The sequence below is a fragment of the Lepidochelys olivacea genome (genome assembly GCF_965140295.1).
Source record: "Lepidochelys olivacea isolate rLepOli2 genome assembly, chromosome: 27".
NCBI lineage: Eukaryota > Metazoa > Chordata > Testudines > Cheloniidae > Lepidochelys > Lepidochelys olivacea.
The window spans coordinates 15,977,993-16,002,309 of record NC_140437.1 but is presented as its reverse complement, the minus strand read 5'-3'; the positions used below and the strand labels follow the sequence as shown (position 1 = coordinate 16,002,309).

At 56.0% G+C, this 24,317-nt stretch overlaps 1 protein-coding gene across 6 annotated transcripts in view; it reads right to left on the bottom strand.

Annotated features, from left to right (window-relative positions):
* The window catches only part of GRB7 (growth factor receptor bound protein 7), a 41,826-nt gene extending 19,257 nt beyond the window's left edge, over positions 1-22,569 (bottom strand). Inside the window, exons 1-2 of one of the 6 annotated variants that reach the window (XM_084615945.1) lie at positions 22,496-22,569; positions 21,857-21,947 (exon numbers count right to left, since the gene is read on the bottom strand). In XM_084615945.1, coding sequence (XP_084472071.1) covers positions 21,857-21,947; positions 22,496-22,504 — 100 coding nt within the window. In that variant the 5' untranslated portion in view covers positions 22,505-22,569. Of the gene's footprint in view, positions 1-1,646; positions 2,029-14,350; positions 14,495-21,856; positions 21,948-22,495 lie in introns of those variants that run through there. The other 5 variants (XM_084615944.1, XM_084615946.1, XM_084615947.1 and 2 more) reach the window with 5 other exon arrangements.
* Between the last annotated feature and the right edge of the window lie 1,748 nt (positions 22,570-24,317).

Here is a 24,317-nt window from a genome sequence, read left to right as displayed (position 1 = left end):
ACTCGTGCCTCTGTGGCTTTCTTCAAACCACCGCACCTTCCCCACCCGCCATGCCGAGCGCCAGGCTCAGCCACAGTCTGTGTCCTGCTGGGCCAGAGGCACTGAGGCCTTTTGGGGAGGGGGCACCCCTGCTCAGCACAGAAGAAGGCTGGATGCACCTTCACCCACACCCCGCGCTGCCGCTGAATCTCCTGCCACGGGGAGCTGCACTGAGGCGCACCCCCTTCCTCCAGCCTGGGGCAGAGAGCGCTGCCCTGCTTCAGGAACGGGCCAAGCTGGGGAATGAGGCCTAAGCGCCCATAGGAAGGTTGGGCACCTAGAAACCCCGGGGAAAGGCAGCTGGCAGGGAGCACCCACGCACCAGCCAAACGGGGGGGGGGGGGATTCCCTCTCTCTGACCTCCCACCCCCAGGTGACCATCTGTGACCGGGGCGCGGCACAGGGCAGCGCAGCGATCACCCCACCCCCACGGTGCCTGCACCCCAAAGAGCCAAGCTGCCGCTTCATCAGCTCGGAAAGCTGTAGCTTACGTTACACCAGTGTGGCTAAGACCAGATTCTGGCCCTAACAAAGAGAAAGCCCCATCCGAGGCAAAGCATGAAGTACCCAAACCTGCCAGAACCCTTCCTGCCCCTGGAGGGCCAGCCGCGTGCCCCTGGAGTGTGCCCTGACCTGGGGCTGGGTTCCTGTTAGCTCATCCCTGCCGCGTGAAGCGGGGCAACCCCTCCCCTGCTATAGCAACAACCTCGGGCCACATCCCTTATTGCAACTGGGTCAGATGACTCGGGTAAAGCTGACGCTGGCCCGAACCAAGATAGGGGGTTTGGGTCTGTTCCCTAGCAGGCAAGGGCTGGAGAGGCCCAGTGGTAAGAGGCCCTGCTGAGCCACACAGGCAAGCTGGCTTGTGCAGGAACCTTGCCCCGCCTGTGGTGCTGTCCCGTCAGGCTCATTGGGTGCCCCCGGCGCCTTGGCCAGGAATTTTAAGCAATCAGGCAGGTCTTCTGGGCACAGTTATCCCTATTGCACAAGTCAGTCGGCTAATTGCACATGGACTCCATGCACTCTCACTAAGTGTGCACCAGTCTCATGCACGTGTCACTCAGCTCATTGCACATGGAGTCGCTGCCATCTCAGCCCATCAGCACTAAATTTGGTTTAGCCCTAAAGAAACATTTGCTGAGGCCGGGTATCATGCTCTCTGGCGCCTCCAGAAACGGACCAGTGTCCCCTTCCATCTCCCCTGCTCCGTGCCTGCGCTCTCCGGCAGCCTGGCCAGCTCAGCTGTACCGGGCTTTTACAGGTGCCAATATCCCAGGCTGGCAGCCTATGCTGGGTGTCAATCACTGACTCACGCTGCGGGTTGCCCCATGCTCAGCTCTCCGGCAAGAGCAGCTACACTGCTGGCACGAGCCAGAGCCCATCTGGCTACACCCCAGGGGCAGCCCAACGTGCCAGGCACCAGAAGGAAGAACTGCAAAGCCAGAATGAGAGGCAGGGGGCGCTGGCATCTGGCCCCTTTGGCCACGATCCGGCAGCTGGCCTCCACAGGGCACTGTCTCCCAAGTCTGCGGTGGCCCATTGTTTTCCCTTGATCCACAACAAAGGGATGAGTCAGCGTGTGGGCAGGTGACTCAACACAGCCCCACCCTTCTCACTGCAGACCTCCTCCACGTGCTTGCGTGCAGGCGGCCTGGCTAGAGGCTGGTGGGATCTAGAGCCGGGTCGGAGGCAGCATTCGTGTTTCCTCTGTACTGGGTCCCTTTCCACCTTGCCCAGAGGTTTGTGTTGGCCGTGGAGGTCAGGGCAGGCATTGCCCACACATTCTGCTGTGGAATAGCTGCTACTGGGGCGGGCATGGCCCAGTCTACCCGTCCCGGACCGGGTGCCTCTGTCCAGGCAGATCTACAGACACAGAGGCAATCAGTTAGCTGCTCCATCTAGCTGATCGCTGAAGGGGCCATTGGTCTAACGGGCTAGCAGCCTGGACTGGGATGTCCAGATGATCCCCACTGGCCGCTCCTGGGCTGCCGGGCCCTTCCAGCTGGCCCGAAGACTCTCAGTTAGGAATTCCTAAGGTGCCCATCACCGTGGTGGCTGGGCTCCAAAGAGCCACGGGTAGGTTAGAAAAGCAGCTTTCTGGATTTGTCTGTGTTGCCGTGATGTTGCGTCTGCCCCCCTCCATCTGGGTCCGGGGGCTGTCGTGGGACACGGGGTTGAGATGGGGAAGCTGTGGTGGAGTCAGACAAGCTGGAGCAGCCAGATTCGCCACTAGGCCTGGTGACCACTGAGACAGGCCGGCCGGAGCGTGAAACAAACACTGGGTGGGTTGGATAATGAGGCCAGTCCTGTAGGCTCTGGGGCCAGCTTCTGATCCCTGTTACTCCCCTGACTTCACAGGATTCATGCCAACCCAGCTGAGAGCAGGACGCAACCCGTTCAAAGCTCCCACGACACAGCTGTTCCTATCAGCTCAGCCATCTCCTCTTCCTTCCCTCACACCCCGGGAGGGATAGCTCAGTGGTTTAAGCATTGGCCTGCTAAACCCAGGGTTGTGAGTTCAATCCTTGAGGGGGCCATTTAGGGATCTGGGCCAAAAATTGGGGATTGGCCCTGCTTTGAACAGGGGGTTGGACTAGATGACCTCCTGAGGTCCCTTCCAGCCCTGATATTCTATGATTCTATGACCCCTATTTGCAGGCTGCGACCCCAGCGACAGAGGACTCCCTCCCACGCCCTGGTGTCTCAGCACTGCTGACCACCCTGGGGATGCTTGAAATAATTTGCAGGGCCCCGTGCTGGAGGGATCGATCTGGAGGAAACAGGATTGCTGGCGTCTTCTGTTGCTAATTACATACGTGACCTCTCCTGGCTCCCAGGGAAGGTGAAGCCGAAGCGTGGTGCTGGGGAATAAAGACAAGGACAATAAAGACAAGGGAGGTGTGCCCCGCTCAGAGAGATGGTGGGAGAGAGACTTGGGAGTCTGGTGGGTTTTCAACTACCAATGGCTTTTCATCACCACACCCCGTGTCGCAGGGCAGGGCTTTATCCCCAGTGTACAGTGATCAGACAGCCTTCTGGCTAGCCAGGCTTAAACTTTAAAGTAGTCAGGGCCAAATCTGAAACAGTTCTTTCATAAGGTACAGGTGGGGTACTGAGAAACAGAGTGGCCAAGCAACCTGTCCCAGGAGTCTGTAACAGAGCTGAGAATTGACCCCACTGCTCAACTAGCGTCCTGCCTGCCAGACCAGACTTCCCCTCTAGCTCTGCATGGGGACTGGATGGCTCCAGGGGGCTGTCTGTGGACCACAGAGCCTGTCACCCGTTTGGATCCCCCGCTCCGGTGAGTGGTAGCCGGATGCTGTCACGCAGCAACCCAGGCCTGCTATGAGTCTGGGGGCCTGCACGACCACAGTCAGCCCCTTTGTCTCTCCAGGGCAGGCTGAGGCCTGTGGCTGGCAGGGCGGGTGTCTCGTGGCGAGAGGGAAGCTCGGCCTGCTGATGCCAGGGCTGTGCCAGCCCAGTGGAGATTAGTAGGGGACTCCAAAGGCAGGGGGGTGGACACACATAAGCCGGCCCCTGGTCCCCGATTTAACCCTTCTAGCTCTGCTTTGGGGGGATGCTGTCTACAAGCTAGCTGTCCTAGCACCCCGTTGCCGGGGGCAAGGAAGGGAAGGCCCAACAAGCCCAATTCATTCTGGCTGCCGCGGCCGCAGTTTGGGGGAGATACAGCGCCCCCCCTTCCCCCCAGTGTCACGAAACAAACAGGTTTTATGGGCCTGGGAGAACATCGTTAAAATCACTGGAGTATTAAACTGGAGGCGTCTGCAGCTCCATGGGCATGTCGGGGGAGGGACCCTTCCCCTGCCACGCTGGCACCCCCTGCAATGTTAGGCTCGCCGCCAGCCAGTCGGAGCCCCTCCCCACACCAACATCTCCAGCCACAGCAATGTTGCCCATCCAGCCGGGGGTCTGGGCCGGAAGGAGGAGGGAACATCAAATCTGGCCAGGGGACAGGGGCACCTGGATCCTCAGCTTGGCAACTTCTTGCTGTTTCCTTCCCTCCCCCGCTCTGCTCTGACTCAAGCCACCCTGGCCCGAGGGGAAAGGGGCAGGGTTCCTTTAAGGCGGGCCCTGAGCTGTGATTCACCCTCACGGCTTCCTGCCTTTTCTATCCCGGCTTGAAAACAACCACCCACCCCAGACAAACTGCAAAACAAAGCAGTGATCGCCAGGCGGATTGTGCAACGGGCACTACCAGGCACCACCGAGACACTGGGCGTGGGACCACAACCCACCCAACCATGCCGGGCATTTTCTCCCACTGCAGCCCCCTGGCATGGGGTGGGGGGCTGCTGCATGGGGGAGAGGTCGGGGGGTAATGGGCAGTGGGTGGCAGATCCCAGGCCTTTGACTCGTCTTGAACCAGAACAGCATTACAGTGGGTTTGTGCTTGGATGGGAGACTGTGCTGACCCTGCGGGATAAAGCGTGCCGGCTATCTGGAAAATGGCACTCTTTGCACACAGGCACGGGGTGACTCTCCGGTAAGCGAGGAAGGCATGGCCTTCGGCACTGAAAGTCCAGGGGCCTTCAATCCTAAATCATTCAGGCGTTTGTGAACATTTTCCCCACTGTCCCCGTCACATGGATGTGATGCAAATCTGAGGCCCTTGTGGTGATTAAATCCTCTTGTACCTTGTACTGGAATCCAGGTGTTTACCTCGGTATCCTGGCAAAATTCCAATCTAGGGTAACTGCATTCTGCTGACCTACATTCCACCCCAGAGATTCAACTGGGTGCAAAATTCTCCTTCACGTCCTGACTGCACCTCTTATATAGTGTCGCTGTGAACTGTTACAAACAGCTGTGACCTTCTACTCCAGAGGTGGCTGCATTTGGGAAAAAGAGGACATGATTCCCAATCACAATCAATCTGCTAAACTTGGGATCCTTTAGTAGGCAACAAATTCTATGGTTTTAAATTAATTTATCATAAAATCCCCAAGGAAGAGCAATGGGTTTTGCCTCCAATATTTAAGTGGCGCTTAGACCCCTCTGCACAGGAGTGAATCCCCCCTGGAACCACCAGCAAGGTACCAGCCTGAGTGTGCTTGGAGATCTTCGCATAGCACATGAGCGGTAAAGGAAGTGCAGCCAGGACACTGCTTCCCACAGCCTAATGGAGCTGATCATCACTTCCTCCTACCCCGCAGCCCATACACCTTCCTGCTTCTGGCTAAACCAGTTCTACACCTGGACCTCCCCAGCATGATGAACTGCTGGCCTCTCCCTGCTACAGCTCACCCCCTTGGTATCTGGGACATCCAGCTGGCCGGGATGTTCAGACACCAGGTCGTAACGAGGGCGCTGTGTGGTCCTGAGCCTTTGTCAAGGAAAGGAGAGCTCTGCTACACAAGGCCATATTGCTTTGCGGGGCCTAGGACTAAGGGGTGAATGAGAGAAATCAAAGGGAGTATCAGTCCAGAATAGACCAGTGGTCCATCTGGCCCAGCATCATCCCCCTAATCTGGAGGGCTGGATTAGCCCACTGGTGCCATTCAGTCTGCTATCCCCCCATTCCCTGCTGCACAGGATCAGAGCCCTGCGTCACACCTGGTCTGCCACAGCCAGGCCCAGCTGGTCCAGTAACTTGCCTCAGATGATGACTAAAGCTGGATGAGTCAGAGGAAGGTGCTGTTTTCCTTCCACCCTCATGCAGCACACCGAGCTCTGCAATACTGTCCCAGGAGGGCAGGTTCCTTCCTGACCCCTGTAGGTAGCCGTCGCTTTGTGCCCTGCAGCATGAGGATCAATACCTCTCGTGATTGTATCCTAGTAGGTGCCAGGCTTATTCAGATAGCGCCTCATGGCGCATGGATACAGCCACCGGCTCAGACTCAGGAGGGAGACGCCCAAGCCCAGCCATTAGCTCTGGCTGGAACAAATCCTGTAGCTGCCACAGCAATAAACCTGCGGAGGGATGTAATCCAATTGGCTTGATTCCTTGGCTCCGGTTTAAGAACCCTTTTCTACAGTCGAGTGCGTTTCTGGGAAGTCCCAAGGTCGCAAAAAGCAACTTTAGTTTGATGAGGAACAGCAGGCACTTGTAAACAGCGATGCCAGCTCTCCTCTGCAGGGGCTGCAGCTTCCCTGTGCTGGCTCGGCCAGCCCTGAATCATGCCCCTGCTTCAAGGCTTCTACGGGGCTTTGCTGGGGTAGAGGACCAGCAGAGTGCAGATAATCTCTGGCCATTCCCCACCCCACCTCACGGCTCCCGCGCCCAGCGGCCCCCCCTAGCTAGGGCAATGAGGGGTTGGGTCTTTGCCTGTTTATGCTTGTTCTGAATGTGGCCCAGTGGGTCTGTCCCTGCACTAGATCCTCAAGTCCCTGGAGAAGGGGCTGCTCATTTTGTGCAGCGCCCTGCACGCTGCCAGCACCCAGCAAAGCATGAAACATTGCAAGGCTGAGGTTCATGGCTGGCTCCTGAAATCTACAATCTGCCCTGACTGTGGCACTGGGGGGATCTGGGAAAAGGAAGGAATCCTGGAGCCAGGCTAGAGTCACACGGGGGCATGTTCAGAAGATTAGGGAGAAGCGTGGAGACGCATCTGTGTGTGGAACTCAGCCCAGCACGGCTGCTGCTTCATAAACCTCCCCGCGAGCACATACCGTACTGCAGAGCGAGCGAAAAGTATGAGCTGGATTAGAGCAGAACCCATGAGGGGCCGAGAAGCAGACAGAGCCCTGGGGTTAAAGTCCTCTGATGAGCCAGAGGCTGCAAACACAGCAGAATTTCTACAGAGGGGAAAACATTCTCCCCATAGACACATCTACCGATCTGGATCCAGCATACATATACGCTTGGAGCAGGAGACTGGTGGTCAGGCCTCCTGGGCTCTAGACAGGCCTCTGCCTCTGGCACACTGGGTGACCTTGGGTGAGTCCCCTCCCTTCTCTGAAACTCATTTTCCCCAGCTGTAAAATGCAGGTGAAGATACTCACCCTGGCTTGTTAAGCAAGGGTAATTTTCAGGGATGAAACGGCTATAGAAGTGCAAAGCAAGGTAGGTACATTTCTCTGATACCATATCACACATAGCATGGTGCATGAAACGCCGCACAGCATTGTATTTCTTACACGCCCAAAATACCTGATTCATTACCTGTATTACACTTTACAGATATAATTTTCAAAATGGCTCAAGTGATTTAGAAGCACAAGCCTTATTGACCTGCAATGGGCCTTGTGCTCCTAAGTCACTTAAGAGGCTTTTGAAAACCCCACCCCAGATATCTATCAGCACCGGGCTGCTGCAATCACAAGCGCTTTCAAGATGTTTATAATAAAAGTGTCATGTGAGTGTGAACCAATCATGTACATTGTTTCCGGTTTATTCGTAGCTTACACAGAGTTCAAAGGGATTTGCACCAGAATACAGGAAATGTTAGCGTCTAAAGTTTGAACGTTGACTCGACGGCTAATCCAGTAGCTACCAGCAACAATACAACCCACAAGAGCATAGTGTCATATGAGACTGGAGTCACGCTGAGGGCTAAAACAATGACCCCAAAGCTGAGGAATGACGGTATGTTTACACTGCACTGTGAAGCCAGGTGTGTGGACTCGGTAATTCCAAGCATGTGCTTGAGCGTTCATACTGCATTTTAAACCTGGGTTTACGATTGCCGGACCTGGCACTCACAGCCGTGCTGACGCGTCCACGCTGCACAATGACGGGGCCGGGACCCAAGTCACAGGGGGACTTGGGCTCTGATGACTCACCCCCCAGCAGGGTCTGAGGACCTGGGTGCTGAGTGCTCGCTGACCTGTCAGACTAATTTATGTGTGCACGGAAAGGGGGGCTTGGGCTCAGATCAGAGACAGAACCCAGGCTTAGCGTGCACTAGAGACATAGCAAAGGCTGTAGGGAGGAAGGGTAATGTGGGCATTAAAGAGCTGGAGAATTGGGTTCAGTGCCCTGTCTCTGCCACAGGCTTCCTGTGTGACCACGGGCAAGCCTCTTAGGACCAGATTCCTAAGGTATTTAGGTACCTAAAGATGTAGAGAGGCTCCCCAGCAGGTGCCTAAATACCTTTAACCACAAGGCCTTTAGTCTCTTTGCATCTCAGTTTCCTGTGTGCAAACGGGGGCAATAGACCTGCCCTACCTCACACGGGGCGCGAGGAGGAATGCAGTATTGATTGTACCAACGCTCCAGTGTCTCCGTGACAGGCACCTTGCAGCTAGGTAGAAAAATAGCTTATGTCCAAAGGCGTGTCTGCTACACAGTTTGATACAGGAGTGTAGAAAAGGGTTAATGCCTTTAAGAACCTGGTGGCTGGTTGCAAGGAGCCCCAGGATCCTCCCTAGTTAACATATTTTCTAAAATATGACCCATCTTCCTAATCTAAACGTGGCCCAAATGGAAACACCAAGAATGTACCCGCCCTGTACGTACAGCCCAGGAGCAAGTTACTACTTATAATGAGCACCAAGCTCCCAGAAGCCTCAAGATCAACAGCCTGTCATCACTGGTCTCCGGCAATTTACAGCCTTGCCGTCTCCTAGTAACTCTGGCCCTTCATTCCTCTGCCAGTTTCTTCTTTTGACATAAGCACTGGCACAAGGACTTTTGGTAACACTTTGCTGCCTCAGCCGATGCTCTTTGTCACCTCTCAGGTCCTGATCCTGCTTTTATCCTTTACACAATGCCGGATCTGGCCCCTTTTAAGTGTTAGAGCAACCACTGCACAATGTATTGCATGGACACAGGGAAATACAAGTTCTCTCACACTGGTATAAATAGGAATAACTCCCTTGACCAACAGAGGCCAGCATCAAACTGCAATGAGAGAGGAGGATCAGGTCCCACAGATCATAGAGGTCCAACCCTGCACAATAATGCTCCTCCCTGATCCAATAGGGGATGTTTTCTTCCTGGCCCCCAGTTGCGTGAAGGGTTTGTAACCAGAAGCATGACAGTGTCATGGTGGCCCAGGACTTCTTGCCATGAAATAAATTCCTGTGGTCTGAGTTTGTGCTGAGGCACCATGCCAAACGAAACCACCGAAGGGCTGAAATTAACCAACTGGTCTGGGTAGGTTCTTTAGTTACCGGTTCAAAGAGGGGAGGCTGGGGGTCCATGGTTCCAGAGCTCTGAAGACACCATAAGCCCTGCTTACACTGTGTCTACACTCCGGAGACTATACTGGCTCAGCTCTGTCGGTGTTGCTATGCCAGCATAACCCCATAGTGTAGACGCCACCTACACCGGCAGAAGGGGCCTTCCACCTCCCAGAACGCTTCTAGCTACATCAACGGAAACATTCTTCTGTCCACATAGCTGTGTCTACACTGGGGATTAAGGTGGCACAGCTTTGTCGGTCAGGGAGTTGCTAGGCGCTGACCCAAGTTTTAAGTGTAGACGATTTAATTCCCTTTTAATCTGGATGTGGATTCTTAGGGTCTACCTGCCGAGTCACAGGCCCGATTCCGTCCACCCCTCACCCGGGGGACCTGCCCCAAAGGGTTACTTTACATGACAATCACAGAGGCACTGGGGGTGGGGGCAGGGGTGTCACTCTCCAACCTGGCAAAAGCAGGGTTGAAAAGAACTGCACCACGTCTCTGAATGCGTTCCGGTGAAAGAAGGAGAGACACCACCAGAAGAAGCACTATGCAAAGAGTGCAGATAGATAGCCAGATAAGGTGGGTGAGGTAATATCTCTTGTCTCTCTAACATCCTGGGATCAACATGGCTACAACAACACTGCAAACCGATAGACAGATGGATACTCGGAGACATCAATGCTTCCAGCATCTAAGCTGCACCTCAGAAAACCAGGTACCCGAATACTCCATCTAAGAGTTTGTTTCTTTGATCTCCAAGCACCTCTACAAAGGGCAGCTGAGAGACCCAGGCATGAAGTGTAGCAGGAAATTGGGCCACTTGCCGCCCACTCCTAAATTTGCAAACTATTATGCTTTCTGCCTGGGAGCCTAGTCCTGGAAAACAACTTCCTGGCTAAAGGCAAAGCCACTGGCTAGGATGCAAAACACCCCCCGGCCCCCAAGACACACACAGATGCATAAATAAAAAGAGATCCATACAGACACACATCCACACACAGACCACCAGCACATAGACACATGCGCACAGGCAGACGGACCACACACATGCACGTGCAAACACAGACACACACCTCTCTAAAAAAAACCCCTGATGAAATCAGTACACGACCAACAACAGCACGTCCTGGAGAAAGCAGCCCCATTTAAAGTTTAATTTGTTCAACAGGCCAAAGCGAGAGGTTCATTGATCTCAGGGTTTAATCATTCATTTCTTATTTACAGTCCCCAGGGAGGGGGGCATATTTGTCTCTCCACAGCCCTTCTCAGGTCACTGCCTGCCCAGTAGGGGAGGAAGCTTGCAGTCCATTGTCTGTCTCTGGTCAAGGTCCCAGGCTCATGCTCTCTCAGGAACAACTTCCCAAGATGTTTGTGCTTGAAAGTTCACGTGTGTCGCTGGAGGGGGAGCAATTTCAAGGCCTGGCGTTGCAAAGTGGCTTTCCAAACAACTAGATTCAGAGCTTGGTTTCGCCGGTGGAAATCTAGAGTGGACCCACTTACTGTGGATTTAACGCAAGTCAAACTGAGGTTGGAGCCTGGTTTTCTAAGTCCAGGAATCCGCTCACTTTCCGCTGAATGCAGCCATCTCTTGGGAGAAACACAGCAGCTGTTTTAACAGTTGCTGCAATGCAACACAAGAGTTGAAGTAACGATTGCTGCGTCCAGTTGAAACATGAAGGAGAATTTAAGGCGGCAGAGCTGGAATTTGGCTAGAATACAGGCCTGTAATGCAAAGCATGAGCAAAATGATATGGCCACAAGTGACTGGGACCTTAGTTTTACATCTCCCCTGAAACACAGCTAGCTTGTTATGATTTGCACTTATCATCACAAATCTTCAGATTCACGAATTCTGTGAATCCTGAGCTGTCAGCAAACAAGAGGAGAGACAGGAGCCACAAAAATGGATCAAGACACCTGGTCCAAATAGGTTTCAGAGTAACAGCCGTGTTAGTCTGTATCAGCAAAAAGAACGAGGAGTCCTTGAGGCACCTTAGAGACTAACAAATTTATTTGAGCATAAGCTTTTGTGGTCTAAAACCCACTTCATCGGATGCATGCAGTGGAAAATACAGGAGGAAGATATATATACACACAAATAACATGAAACAATGGGTGTTACCATACATACTGTAACAAGAGAGTGATCACTTAAGGTGAGCTATTATCAGCAGGAGAAAAAATCCTTTTGTAGTGATGGTCCAAATAGTTTGAGAAGATGGCCCCCGAGTCGGCATCCTCCCCAGACCTTGCTGCAATGGGCAGGTGGAGACTATAGAGCGGCACCCCGGCGTGGAAACAACTTATCCTTGGCAAAAGACTGACGGATCAGAGCTCTGCAAATGGAGAATCTGACTGGAGGGCTCAGAGTGCGGAAATGCACTGGTATATGGGAATCAAATGAAGCCAGAACAAAGCACGAACGCACTTCCCTTAACCTCACAGAGAAACGCTGTCTGAGGCTCCAAGCAACCTGGACGCCATGCCTGAAACTCAGCCCATCCTCTCAACCACCTCCTGCAAGACGCTGCCTCTGGGACCTCACGCATCTGTGTGAGGTCCTGCCCCATGGGAACCTGAACAAAATGGCAATGAACAGCTGTACTGCCAGGGCAAACAGGGACGCCGAGATTGAGATGGCCGAGAGCACAGAACTGGATGGGTGGGAAGCCCCCAACCAATCACTGGCAACATCCTGGGTTCTAGAGTATGGTGCCGTACACGGGGGGGTTCTTGACTTTCTAAATTTCCAATCAAAACAAAGAATATCTCAGGATAGTGCTCTGGAACCTCAAACATTTTGAACTTGGTGGGTTTTCAAACTGAGAACCGTTTCGAACTTCCTGGGTTCTACAGTGTAGACCACCTTAAACCTCGGTGGGTTCTGGATTTTAGAGCCCTTAAGAACTTTCTCTTGGACGGTAAATGCTTTGGGGCGGGGACAACAGGCCGAATTCTCAGCTCGTCTGAATCAGCAGAGTGCGATGGATGCAGACGGGCTGAGGCTCTGGCCTCATGACTTGGGGCGCGTTGTGCACTGCTCGCATTTATCAAAACACAGATAATATCAATAACTTCACGGGCTCAAGGAGCTCGGTCCTTTTAGAACCTCCCAGGCTCTTGGATTTTGAACCTTTTAAAATCCAACCGTGCCCATGAAAGCTGTTTAAAGTTTAAAGACGACTAGAGCAGCTGCCCAGCCTGCCCGTACGGGCCTTAGCGATGGTTGACAAAGCACCAGCAACTATCAGCCAGAGCGCAGCACTTCTTGGCTCACGGACGAGCTGCTTCTTTCATCCCTGCCCTGAATGCCCCAGCGCCCTGCAGCCTGCTGGTTAGCTCAGGACAGCCATGCCTGGCTGAGCTGATGGGCTGCGGGTGGGGAAGACGGGTGCCCTGGAGCTTAATTCATTGGATGTTCTGTCCCTGCCATCCGCTGAGAGACCATCCAGCACTGACTGACGGCCCCCCAGCAAACACAAACCAAGGGCTTTAATCAGTAACTTGTGCTCTCACCCACCCCCACCTCCCAGCTCAGCCATTAAAGCTTCTCAAAGGAAGGCCGTCTGCCTGAATTTCATGTGCAAGCAACTTCCAAGTGGTGCCAGGCCACAGCCCAGCAGGGGTCGGGGTGATTTCGACCATAGGACCGAAGGGCACTGCCTGGGAGGAACCGAGAAGTCTCCCAACCTCATCAGGAGCAGAACTCTTGCCTGGCAGCCGCGTGGATAGCCAGACTCTGGTTCACAGACCTTGGGGGGTGTTCCCCGATTGGTCAGGCAGCACTCAAAGGGTTAATGGCACAGAAAGGGACGATTGGCTTTGGGGACAAAGCCCTGCCGGGCTGCAGGAAGGATGTGGGTCCTTTGTTGGCATCCTTGGACATGGGCTCAGCAGCAGAGGAAATGACCCGAGGGAAGAGGCCAAAGCACATCTTCCCCAGCAGGGCTCAGTCAGGGACCTGTTATGCAGACAATTTCATTGATCGGTTCTACAGCCCTCCCTGGGGCCCAGGCAGGCTGGCTTGGCCGGCCCCCTTTGGCTACACTGGAGTGGGCTTCCCTTTGCGCCATGTCTTGCTCGTCCGCTGCCCTGGCTCTGAGCAGGATGACGAGACACCCAGCTTGGCGCAAGCGGATGGGGCAGGAGTAAAGAAGGGCTCCGCTCTTGTCTCCCAGCTTCCGTGCCCTTCCTCTTTGCGAGCTCAAAATCCAGCCCTCAGAAATGTCCTCCAGTCATCGCCGTTCTCATCGGTAACCTGGCCCAGGGGGATATTCCTGGGGAGAAGCCGCTCCCGCTAGAGGCCTTATTGTATTTCCTAGTCGGGCCGTTTGGTCCTTACCCCCTGTCCATCACCATGGCATCAGGTCAGCACTCGCTAGCATCAGATTGCTCACTACCAATAATGCCTGTTTGCCCTAAGTGCCCCGGCCACAGCCTGAGCATCGCCTGCCCCTACAGGTACTTTCCAGCATCCTGGGGCCAGCCCCACATCATGGAAGTGCCAGATTCACGCGTAAGCCAGGCAGCTGGAGACGATCGACGGAGCACAAAGGCGGAGGCCAGCAAGGGCCCTCAGCTGCTGAGATAATAAACCCCGCACACAGTCAGGTGCTGGACTCCGGGCTTTCGGGGCTCCAGGTTCGCTCCCGAGACTCACGATCAGCCCCCTGGCCCCGCAGGGAAGCATTTGTTCCCTAGGTGACGACGTCGCTTGAGGCCCTGGCTTCGTTAGGGTCTGCCCTGCAGCTGCTGCAGCCAGAAACAGGTGCTCCCCGGGAACCCCTCCCTGTGACTACTCCCTTCCCGATGGCAGACGGGGATCCCGTTCCCGTCTATCGCCCATCCCTGCAGACACCCCAGGAGCAAGGCACCGCGCAGGCCCCAGCTCTCCTGCCCCGAGGGCCTCCCCTCTGCCCGGTTCCCGTCTCGCTTGGCTGGGCGGGGGGGCAGGAGCAGGTGAGGAAAGCGGGTCGGGGGAGAGAAACGAAGGGGAGAAAGGGAGGAAGAAGGCAAGGAAGGGGAGGGTGGAACAAAGAACCCACGGAGAGAGAGAAGAACTATGGCGGCAGAGAGAACGCATTAGTCTGAAACGAGGGATATTGCCCCCAAGCCTTGCCGGCTGGAGGAGCATCACGTCACACCCCTGCCCTCGCCCCTGCGTTACAAAGCGTGCCCCGCGTCCCAGACTAGTGTTTGTTGGGAGCAGCCAGCCGCCTACCTGGCCCCGGCGGTGGGGGAGACGCTCCGTCTCTGCTGGCCTGACGGAAAAACTGGGGATTCCTGTTCCGCTCTAGTCCTTTATCTACCTGCCCCGCTGGCGGCTGGCAGCACCCGCCCCCTGCTTGACATCATGCCGGGGAGAGGGAAAACAGCTTCACTGGCCTGGCAGGATCAACAAAAAGCCCCGTGGCAGGTGCAGGGCCCCGCTGCGGCTGCCTGCTTTGCTATTAACTTTGTAACTCAGTAGCTTTGTTGATCACTCCCCACCCCGCACACCCTCCCACGCCCGGCCCCTTTTCCTTAGCTGACCTTCTAGGATTCGGCAAAGCCGGGAACTGGGAGATGCCAACTATCCCCACGCACCCCGTGGTCCCACTGTTTGCATCAGGCTTTGTCCCAACCTCGGAGGACCCAGGGTAGGGTGACCAGATGTCCCGATTTTATAGGGACAGTCCCGATATTTGGGGCTGTGACTTATATAGGCGCCTGTTACCCCCCACCCCCTGTCCCGATTTTTCACACTTCCTGTCTGGTCACCTTAGACCAGGGGGATGCTGGACCAGGAGGGAGACAGGGTCGTGGGTTCACTCAGCCCGTTAGGCCTTGAAAGAGCCTGTGATCACCACGGCCCTGGAGAGGGAGGCTGGGCTAGTGGCTAAGGCACAAGGCTAGCAGCCAGGAGAGCAGGGTTCGCTCGGTGTGACCTTGGCCCAGTCTCCTCATCGCAGTTCCCTGCCCTCTCCCCCGTCACAGGCTTAATTCTTCAGGAGTTTCTTAGCAGGCTGTGTGTGCCCCCATGGGAACAGACCTCTCTGCGACAGGCCTTGCCCTCTGGGGGTGCCAACCTGCCTTGCGACCCTTTGCGGGCATTTCGGGGGCCGCAAGCTGCCCTGAGCAGCCGGGGTAGGGGGGGTTGGGTGGGAGGAAGGGCAGCAGTGCCCCCTGGAGACTGATTGCTCCAAGCCACTGCCATGTGTGCTCTCCCTCCCCCCCACCCGAAATCTCCCCTTTTGGCGCCATTCACCCTGGCCAGGAAACGGGCCCCATTCTGGATCCCACCCGGGGCAGGCTCTGCCCAGTCATTAAGGAAAATAAATCCTGGCTGTTCCCCGCCACCAAACACAGGCATTGGGGATCCTACATCCCGAAGGACAAGACGGGCCTGCAAACCACCTCTAGGGCGCGTGAGGCTTCTGCCTTGCACAGAATCGCCCCGGCTCCGAGCCCCGTCGCTCTCGCTGGCAGGAATGTTCCCTGGAACCTGCCAGCTGCCGACGGGCCCCTCCCTGGTCCAGACGAGACTCCCACACCTCCGCTCCCTGCCCTGAATCAATGGGCCCATTGTGCTGGGGCAGGGTGCCCATGCCCTATGGCAGCCTGTGTGGTTAGTGCCTCCCCCTCCCTGCCCGGCTGGGTGCGTCTCCCTCCCACCGCCCCGGCATTGTGAACCCCGCCTGACTGATCGGCGGGTGTAAGGGGAGCTGGGGGAGAGGCACAACCGACAGTGGGGATGCGTCAAGGTGGGGAAGGGCTTTGTCCCCCATCCTAGGCCTTTCCCTGGCACTATGGACCGACCTTCAGAGCAGCCCTGGATGGGGAAGCACCTGCCACACCACGCTTTCCTGCCAACCCCCTCCAGCTCTGCAGCTTCCCTGGGGGCGTCTGTGTCCTTGAGTCCCCCATTCCCCACAGTCAGGCGAATATATTTCCATGCCACTCCTCCCCAAGGCAGCGCTCCCAACCCCAAGGGCGGGTGCCACCCGCCAGGACTTTAGATGCCAGGCACCCACCCAGGCCCGGAGCGGCAGCTGCTTACAAGGGGCAGGTCCAGCTGTTGGGATTCCAAGGTGGTCGGCAAATCTGGAGTCCAGCGTCCTGGGTCCAGGGGCGCTTGGGGGGTGACAAGGAAGGACGCTGCCACTTGGAACATCGAAGAAGGCCATGCCTAGCGTGGACAGATGCTCTGCAATATTCCCTCGCGTGGGCTGGCTGATGCCCAGCAATGCCAACCCACAGCCCCCTGGCTATTCCAGCCCTGGACTGCCTCCCACAACAACTCTGCCTGCCCCTCAGTCTCGATTCACAGCCCTCCTGCCACTCCAGCTCTGGGATCCCCATGCAATGGAGGCTCTGCTGTGTCCAGTACCCCCGGTGCCCCATTCTCCTGGTCTGATCTCTGTCTCTTCCCCTGTCCGGGATTCTCCGTGCCCCTTTGAACTTGTGGGCGGGTGCCAGGCTGGGCCAGCAGCCGGTGTTACTCAGCACTCTCATTATGGATTTCATAACTCGCAGAGGGCCCTGTCACTGCCTGGCCCCTGGCCAAGAGCAACATAGGTCCGACCTGCACCATTCAGGGCTCGCCGGGGAGACAGGCGGAACTGCAGCAGCTGTGCCATGCCCGGGCCCAGCTGCTTGGACCTAGCACGCTCCAGGGTGTTTATTACCCTGCCTGGGTACGGAGAGAGGGCTGGGAGGTGCCTGCCAGCCCAGATGTTAGTCAGGCACAGCTGGAAGGCGAATCTGAACAGTCACAGAACAGAGCCGTCTCCATCTCGTTATCAGTGGGGGAAATCTCAGGGCAGGGGAAAGGGCTGCCCTGCATGTCGGGCCTCTGTACCGTCTCCCTCTCCATACACAGCCCCCTTCCAGGGTCCGGGCTGATCCCTTTGCTCCTGCTGCATGTGCTCAGCAAAGGGACTGGGAGTCCCCTGCGTGACCTGGCACCGCTGCGCTGGGCTTCGTCCTGCCGAGCTTATCTGCCCCTCCATGTGCTGGGGGCGTGTGCCTAGTATGCTCCTGGGCCCCGCGCAGAGGCGTGACGCAGCTTTGCACACGGCGGTTGTGCACAGCGACTGTGCACAACCGCCATGTTTGTGTGCAGGGTCAGGAATCAGGGCCGACGGCAGAGCCCCGCTCCGGTGACCTAACCAGGGTAGCTGGTCTGTAACAGGCTGCCTGACTGGTGGGGAGAGCCAGCGGACTGGTCTTAAGCCAGCAGCATACACAGGTCACTGCTTGCTTCACCTGCTGGAATAATTTATTCACAGGCATGATAGTGCCTGCAGCCCTGCTCCTGCCTTCGATCCAGCCTTGCCTTACTCCAATTAACCCAGTCCTAACCGCTGGCTCTGAGTGCTGACTTCTGCTCTAACCACTCGGCATGACTGCCCATGCCCTCAGTGGTGGGTGTGCATAGTCCGTGTCTGAGTTCAGGGCTGGATGCGTATTGCAGGTTTGTACATAAGACCATAAGAGCGGTCAGACCAATGGGCCATCTGGCCCAGTATCCTGTCTCTGACAGCAGCCAACGCCAGGTGCCCCAGAAGGAATGAACAGACCAGGGAATCATCAAGTGACCCATCGCCTGTCGCCCATTCCCTGCTTCTGGCAAACAGAAGCTAGGGACACCATTCCTGCCCATGCTGGCTAATAGCCATTGACCGACCGATCCTCCAGGAACTTACCTTGTTCTTTTGTGAACCCTGCTCTAGTCTTGTGCAGGATGGCTGTGCAGGGTGCAGGTCTGAGTGTGGGCGGCGTGCACTGGTGCATGGTGAGTGTGCATCGTGGACATACGTAATACTGGCTTGCAGGCAGGCGACCTGTTTGTGCCCTCACATGCTCACACCCAGGTGCCTTTGCGGCTGCAGGGGTGCCCCCTCCAGGTGGCTGGTGCTCTTAACAGAGAGACGTTGTGTGTGTGCCCAGCCAGCAGCAGCAGAGTTGTAAATCTTGACAAAGTGCTGGGACAGCATTTTCCACCAGACTCTTGTGCAATGTGCAGGGATTAATGTTCAAAATTCAAAACACAATCAGTGCCCCCCCCCACCCCCGCCCCCGCCGTCCTCTCTCAACCCCGGCCGTGGAAGAAACAACTGTGACAGATGGGGAGGCTTCAGAGCTAAAAAAGACCCACCCACCCATGGTTCTGCAGCGCTCATTCCCCACTTCTCCCTCTGCAGCTGGAGGAGAGGGCTTGGGTGGGGACGGCGGATGCTGTTAAAGCAGCCATCGGCCTTCATTGGGCTGGGGGAGGCAGCCCCATCCCCTGCGTGTCTGTTGCCCAACACCTGGCCCCAGCTCTGCGGGCTAAGTCCAAGTGCTGATCCTGGCTCTGCCCCCCTCAATCTTGCCTCAGGCAAGTCACTTTTCTGCTCTGTGCCTTGGTTTCCCTTGCCCTGGGGTCGGGACAGCAACATGGGGACAGGGAATCAGGCTTTGTCTGTTAATTCTGTGCAACGCCTGGACAATCCATGACAATGCAGAAGTCAGTGCCTCAGTTTCCCCTCCCACCCTGTGTCTGTTCAGACTGTCAGCAGTCTGGGACAGGTATTGTCTTGCCCTAGGTTTCTGTGCAGTGCCTGGCTATGCAGCTGGGTCCTCTGCATTCTGCTGCCACACGAATAATAAGCAATAATCCCATTAAACCCATTCTGAGGGGCATGGGGAGCTGGTGTCTAGACCCCTGGCAACAGGAGGGCTTGGAGCACTCTAAGCTGGCCAGATCCCTCGACAAAACGCTCCACAAATTACAGCACCCAGTGGATACAGAACTGGACTGTAGCAGCCGGATTTCCTGGCAGGAACCTAATGCAGAGTCCTGTCCTCCCCTGCAATGCTGGCTCCAAGCACTGCTCCATCCAGCCTGGTAGGGCTTCTCCCGCAGCACCATGAGGCCTGTTACCCTGCAGAGGCCTGAACCTGGAGAGGAAGGGGGAGTTGCCCATATTGCACTGGGCCAGTTGCTCACTGCTGCCCTTTCAAGTGTGGGGAGTAGGTCAGGATTCCTCGCTGGTCCCTGCGCAGATGGGTCCATGCTGATGCCCCTTTCTGAGTCCGGAACGCCCCTTCCAACAAAGCCCCTGTCCAGATCACCGAGGACAGCATACTAATGATCTCTGGGCGATCTGCCAGCGCACACAGCCCCAAGCAAGCAGTCTCTCGGCTCTCTGCGCCAACGCCCTGCTAGGGAGAAGCGTAGCCTGGAAAGCAGTGCTTAGGCGAGACCAGTGTCCTCTAACGACAGGAGCTGGCCGTACTTTTCCCCTTCGGCAGGAGAGCGGAGCCTCTAGTCTAGAGGGTAATAGTTGACTCTTCTGTGGCAGGATCTCTAAGAACTTTACAAGCTTACTCAGCCTTCTGCTGGGAAAGAGGGGAGGGTTGTTCTGCTCATTATTTTACGGATAGGGAAACTGAGGCACGGATATGTTTGCACAGCACCTAGCACCTGGCCCATGACTGGGGCTTCTAGCTGGCACCTCAATTCAAATAATTAATAATAAGGGACCTAGCACAGAGAACTGGCAATAGAACCCGGGTGTCCTACTTCCCAGGCCAGGTGACTTGGCCACAGAGAAGCTGTCATTAAGTCAGAAATCCTAGAAGTCCTGGACTCGCAGTCCCCTGCTCCAGTGCGCTAGGAACTGCTCTCTTTCCAGAGCTAGCTAGGAATAGAGCCCGGAGCCTTGAGGCTCTGTGCTGGCCCTTAACCAGAAACCACCATCCCTTCTTCCGAGAAACAGTCAGCCCTACATCCGGCCAGTTTGGGACTCTCCCAGCTCTGGCCACTCTGCCCAGCCCAGTGACCATACCCAGGGCACCAGCCCTACCTCAACGTCTGCCCCCGTCCGCTGAGACACAAGCCACAGAGATCAGCTAAAACCAGCCCGTGTGGGTGCGTTCCACCCCCTCCTACTCCACCCTCATCGTCAGTCGAGGCTGAGGCTGCTCCATCAGCCTGAGAAATGGCTTGCTGAGACGCTGCAGGGCGGGAACGCCTGGGAAGGAATTGGTCAATCAGCCTGACCAGCCAGTGCCTCCTGCCAGGCACTGAGTCAGCATCCCAGGCTTGGCCCTTGGACGTGCTGATGCTGGTTATAGCCCTAGGCTGGGACTCTGGAGACCTGGGTTCAATTCCTAGCTCTGCCCCAGATGCCTTGTGTGACCTCAGGGTAGTCATGTCCCCTCTCAGTGCCTCAGTTTCCCCCCACTAAAGGGAGATAATGATTTTCTTGCTTAGTTAGCTCTTTCGGGGAAGGGACTGTCCCATGTAGATGCAGCACCCAGCAGTCTCTAAGCACGAGTGTAATACTCCCAGAACCCAAGCAGATCCTCTGCTCAATAAATCAGCTGCAATCCAGCATCTCCTGCAGCTTCCTCCTCCCTTGTCGGGGCTCCTACCAGGAGGGGAAGGGAACAAGCCCTGTAAATTCCCCATCCCTGATTCATGCTGCCTCTCCCATTCGCCCAGGCTGCTCTTGGCCTGTTCCCCCACCCCTCTGATGATCCCAAAGAGCTTTGCACGTGTTAACCCCCTGCCCCTCTCACTGGGAGTGGAGTCAGGACATTGATCCCCCTTTCACAAGTGGGGAAACTGAGGCAGAAGGGACATGTCCCACATCATAGAGCTGGGAATAGAACCCAGGAATCCTGGTGCAGAGCCCCCATGTCTAACCGGTAGACTCTGCTTCCAGAACTGGGAATAACAGAATCTAGGAGTCCTGGCTTTCAGTCCTGAGCTGGGATTAGAACCCAGGACATCCCAGCTCCTCACTCAGTCCCCTGGGTCGCCCGTGTAGCCACACCGGTGTGCTCCTTTAGCACCCGTGGGTGGAGCAAGAGCTTCTGGGTTCTGCCTCTAGCCGTTGCCCTGCTGGTCCGCATGGCGGAGGCGGGCATTGCTGGAAGCCGTCTGTGGCCCAGGGTCAGTGTCAGCCTTAATTCCCGGCTATTCACAGCCCCCTCTTGCTTTTACCCAAGTGTTGCAATTACACAGACTGCCCACCGGGTGGCAGCGCACTCGACAGAGGCCTGCGCCCAGCATGGGAGCAGGATTAGATCACTGGCTGGGTGTTGGAAAGCGGGGTCCCCAGCAATGGGAGCATCAGCTGGGCCGCTCCCCCAAGGAGTGCGATGCAGCCTCGGCTGGGCAGGGTGGCCCTCCGAACACGGCCTTTGCCTCAGCGCTGTTTGAAACGCTCCTGAGCCGTCTCTTAGCAACAGTCCCGCACGGGTGGGGCAGAGTCTCCTGGCCAGGCTGTGGGATTGCAGTGCCCGGGGCCAGGAGCTGGGCTGGCCGGCGGGGATGGTGGGGGGCAGCGTCCGGTGCACTCCAGGGAGAATGCAGCGCTCGTGGGGGGCTGGGGCTTAGAGCACAGGGCAGGGAGCCAGGATACCTGGGTTCTCTCCCCAGCCCCGTTTCCCCATGTGCGGGGCAGGGAGGATGACAGTGAGCAGGGTTGTGAGGCTCCTTGGGACCCTGTTTCGCAGGAGGGTCTCTCAGCTCCCGGGGTTTTGTCACTGGCAGGGCTGGATTTACACTTTATGTGGCCCTAGGCACTACCTTCATTCCCCGCCCCCCCTTCCCTACAGCTGACCTTTGTGTTTTCTGTAAAAAAAAATGAAACTTTTAACCCACTTTTAACTTTTAGGTACCCCGAGGCACGTGCCTACTGTGCCTAATTGGAAATCCGGCCCTGGCCATGTGGGGCGGGGAGTTGCCTACCTTTCCCCTGGCTCTGAGCGGCGAGGCGGAGCGATCTCCCTCGGATCCAGGCCCGAATCCTGCGCCCCGACAGCCCCATCTCCACATTCTCCTGTGGGAAAGGACAGGAAGGGTCCCTCAGCCCCAGCACGCACAGCTGCCCACGGGGGCGCCGGGAGAACACCGGGCACCCAGAGGGAGAGCCACCAAGTGCAAACAGCGATGCAAAAAGCTCCCCAAACTCTCATGAGCCCAGAGTCCATGCAGCCCTCAGCTTCACTACAGTGACAGGGGAGGGCCATGGGAACTGAGTGGAGGCCCCCCTCTGCCTGTCTAGATTCTTATACTGCACCCATCACCATGGTGTCTGGGCATTGCTCTTAGACGGTCACTGCATCCCACCAGGCCCTGCCGGTGAAAGGCTCTGGCTCTCCCACACACACACACACAGCCGCGGTGTTGGCTATAGGCATTTTATGTGACACCCTCTTTTCCCTCCCTGGTGCCAATTGTCGATAAACAGCAGTGACCCTGAAATCAGTGCCAGGACTCCCAAGAGTGGGCCTGAGGGACCCACTGACCAGCCCCCCACAAAGAGAATTAGCAGTAAAGTGAGAGACTAGAATCCCCCATCTGTCGGGGGCAATGAGCCCACCCTACCTCACCCATGGCGCCCACTTCCTAGCGCTCGCCTTCCGCGTCCTCTTGTCCTCTCCTAGCAGTTATGACCATTTCTGTTCCAAACCACCGGCCCCAGCTGGGAGCCTTATCTGGGCTCTTGGTTTGCTGTAATTTACCAGCTATAGCTCGCTGCTGCTGCTGGCTTTGTGCAGAAGGGGAAAGAGAGACTGAAGGAGAGGGATCCTTTGCACTGCATCTGCACAACAACCCCCCCCCCCACACACACACACATACACCCCTACCAGAACCCACAAGCTCTTGAGGTGCCCCCTGCATTTTCTGCTGTGAGCTGGGGCACACGCCTTTCTAGACCCCCAGCGAGGACACGTGTTTTAACCACCTATAAATATCTTTCATCAGAGAATCTCATTTTGCTTATCGAACGTGAATTAATCCAGCCTCAAAGCTTGCCCGTCCTTCGAGGCCGAGATCAGTAACTTCACTTTGCAGCGGGGGAAACTGAGGCACAGCGTGCTGAAGTGACTTGCGTGTGGCCACAAAGTGAGTTAGTGGCAGACCTGGGAATGGCAGAAATTCTGCCAGCTACACCTGTGCTCCACCCCACTTGGCAACACTCCCTCCCATAGCTGGGAATAGATCCTAGGAGTCCTGGTTCCTAGTCACCTGCTGTCACTAGATTAAACTCCATCCCGAACACAGGCCCCCAGCCAGAGCAAAAAGGAGCAGTAAAGTTGGCCTATAATAAATTCCATTTTAAGCAATGAGTTAATTTAACTGTGAGTTTTTCCTGGGAAGCTAATAAGAGTCTAGCTAATCCTGCAAAATCTCATGTTTGTTCCCTGCTGGGGACCAGATTGGAACCTAAATGTTAAAATTTGTACAGTGCCTTTCACTGAGAAAGATCCCAGTCCATGTCCCAGGCTGTATACAGAACAACTGAGGACGCAGCCACCTCTGGGGAGGTGGGGTGAAAAGTAGCGATGGGGAGAGAATAACTTGGTGAAGAATTCAGGAGCAAACCCCTCAAATTAGGAAAAGCACCAGGAGTGTCCATGGAGGAGGAGCTGGATTTTCTTTCTTTTTTTTTTTACACTCAGCCAGGTGGCTTTAGTAGGAAGCTGATAAAAGGCACTGGGAAGGCTGTGGGGTCCATAAGGTGGTCTCTTTAGCTGTGGGTCTCAGGTTGGTTTCACTATTGTGCATCTTCCTTGTACAATAACCTTGCAGCCATCAGGTGGGGAGAGATTGGTTCCATTCCTGGTCCATCACTGACTTTCTCATGTGGCTCTTGGGCGAATCCCTTCCCCCACCCCTTTGTGACTCAGTTTCCCAATTTGTAAACTGGGGCTGAGGGTATTTACCTGCCTGCCTAGCAAGGGACTGCGGTCATTAATTGTCTGTGAGTACCAGCCCTGGCTTTTATTGAGGCCAATTCGCACAGACTTGTAGGGATAGGAACTCAGGGTGATTTGTGACTGTCTGTTCCCAGGCTAGGGTCCCTGTCCGAACATCCCACCCACCCTACAAGTGTCACCTCATCTTGAAGCCCCCGGGCAGACGTCTGACACTGTCAGGAGAGTCTGCCAGAGGGTGCTGTAGAGCAATATACGGTTCTCTGCTCCCCAAGGAGACAGCTGCCTCCAGTCCCAGCTCAGCAGAGCAAGAGGCCAAACAGGGCCTGAACCCAGGTGTCCTACCGAATGGCCCAGGGCGCTGGCTGGAAGGCCGATGGGAGCTTGTCTGTGCAGGCAGCAGAGCTCTCTTGGGGGCCCGTCTCAGACTGGAACAAGTTCCCGTGGGAGCCAAGAGCCCTCCCAGATCTCCCTGCCGTCGGCTCCTG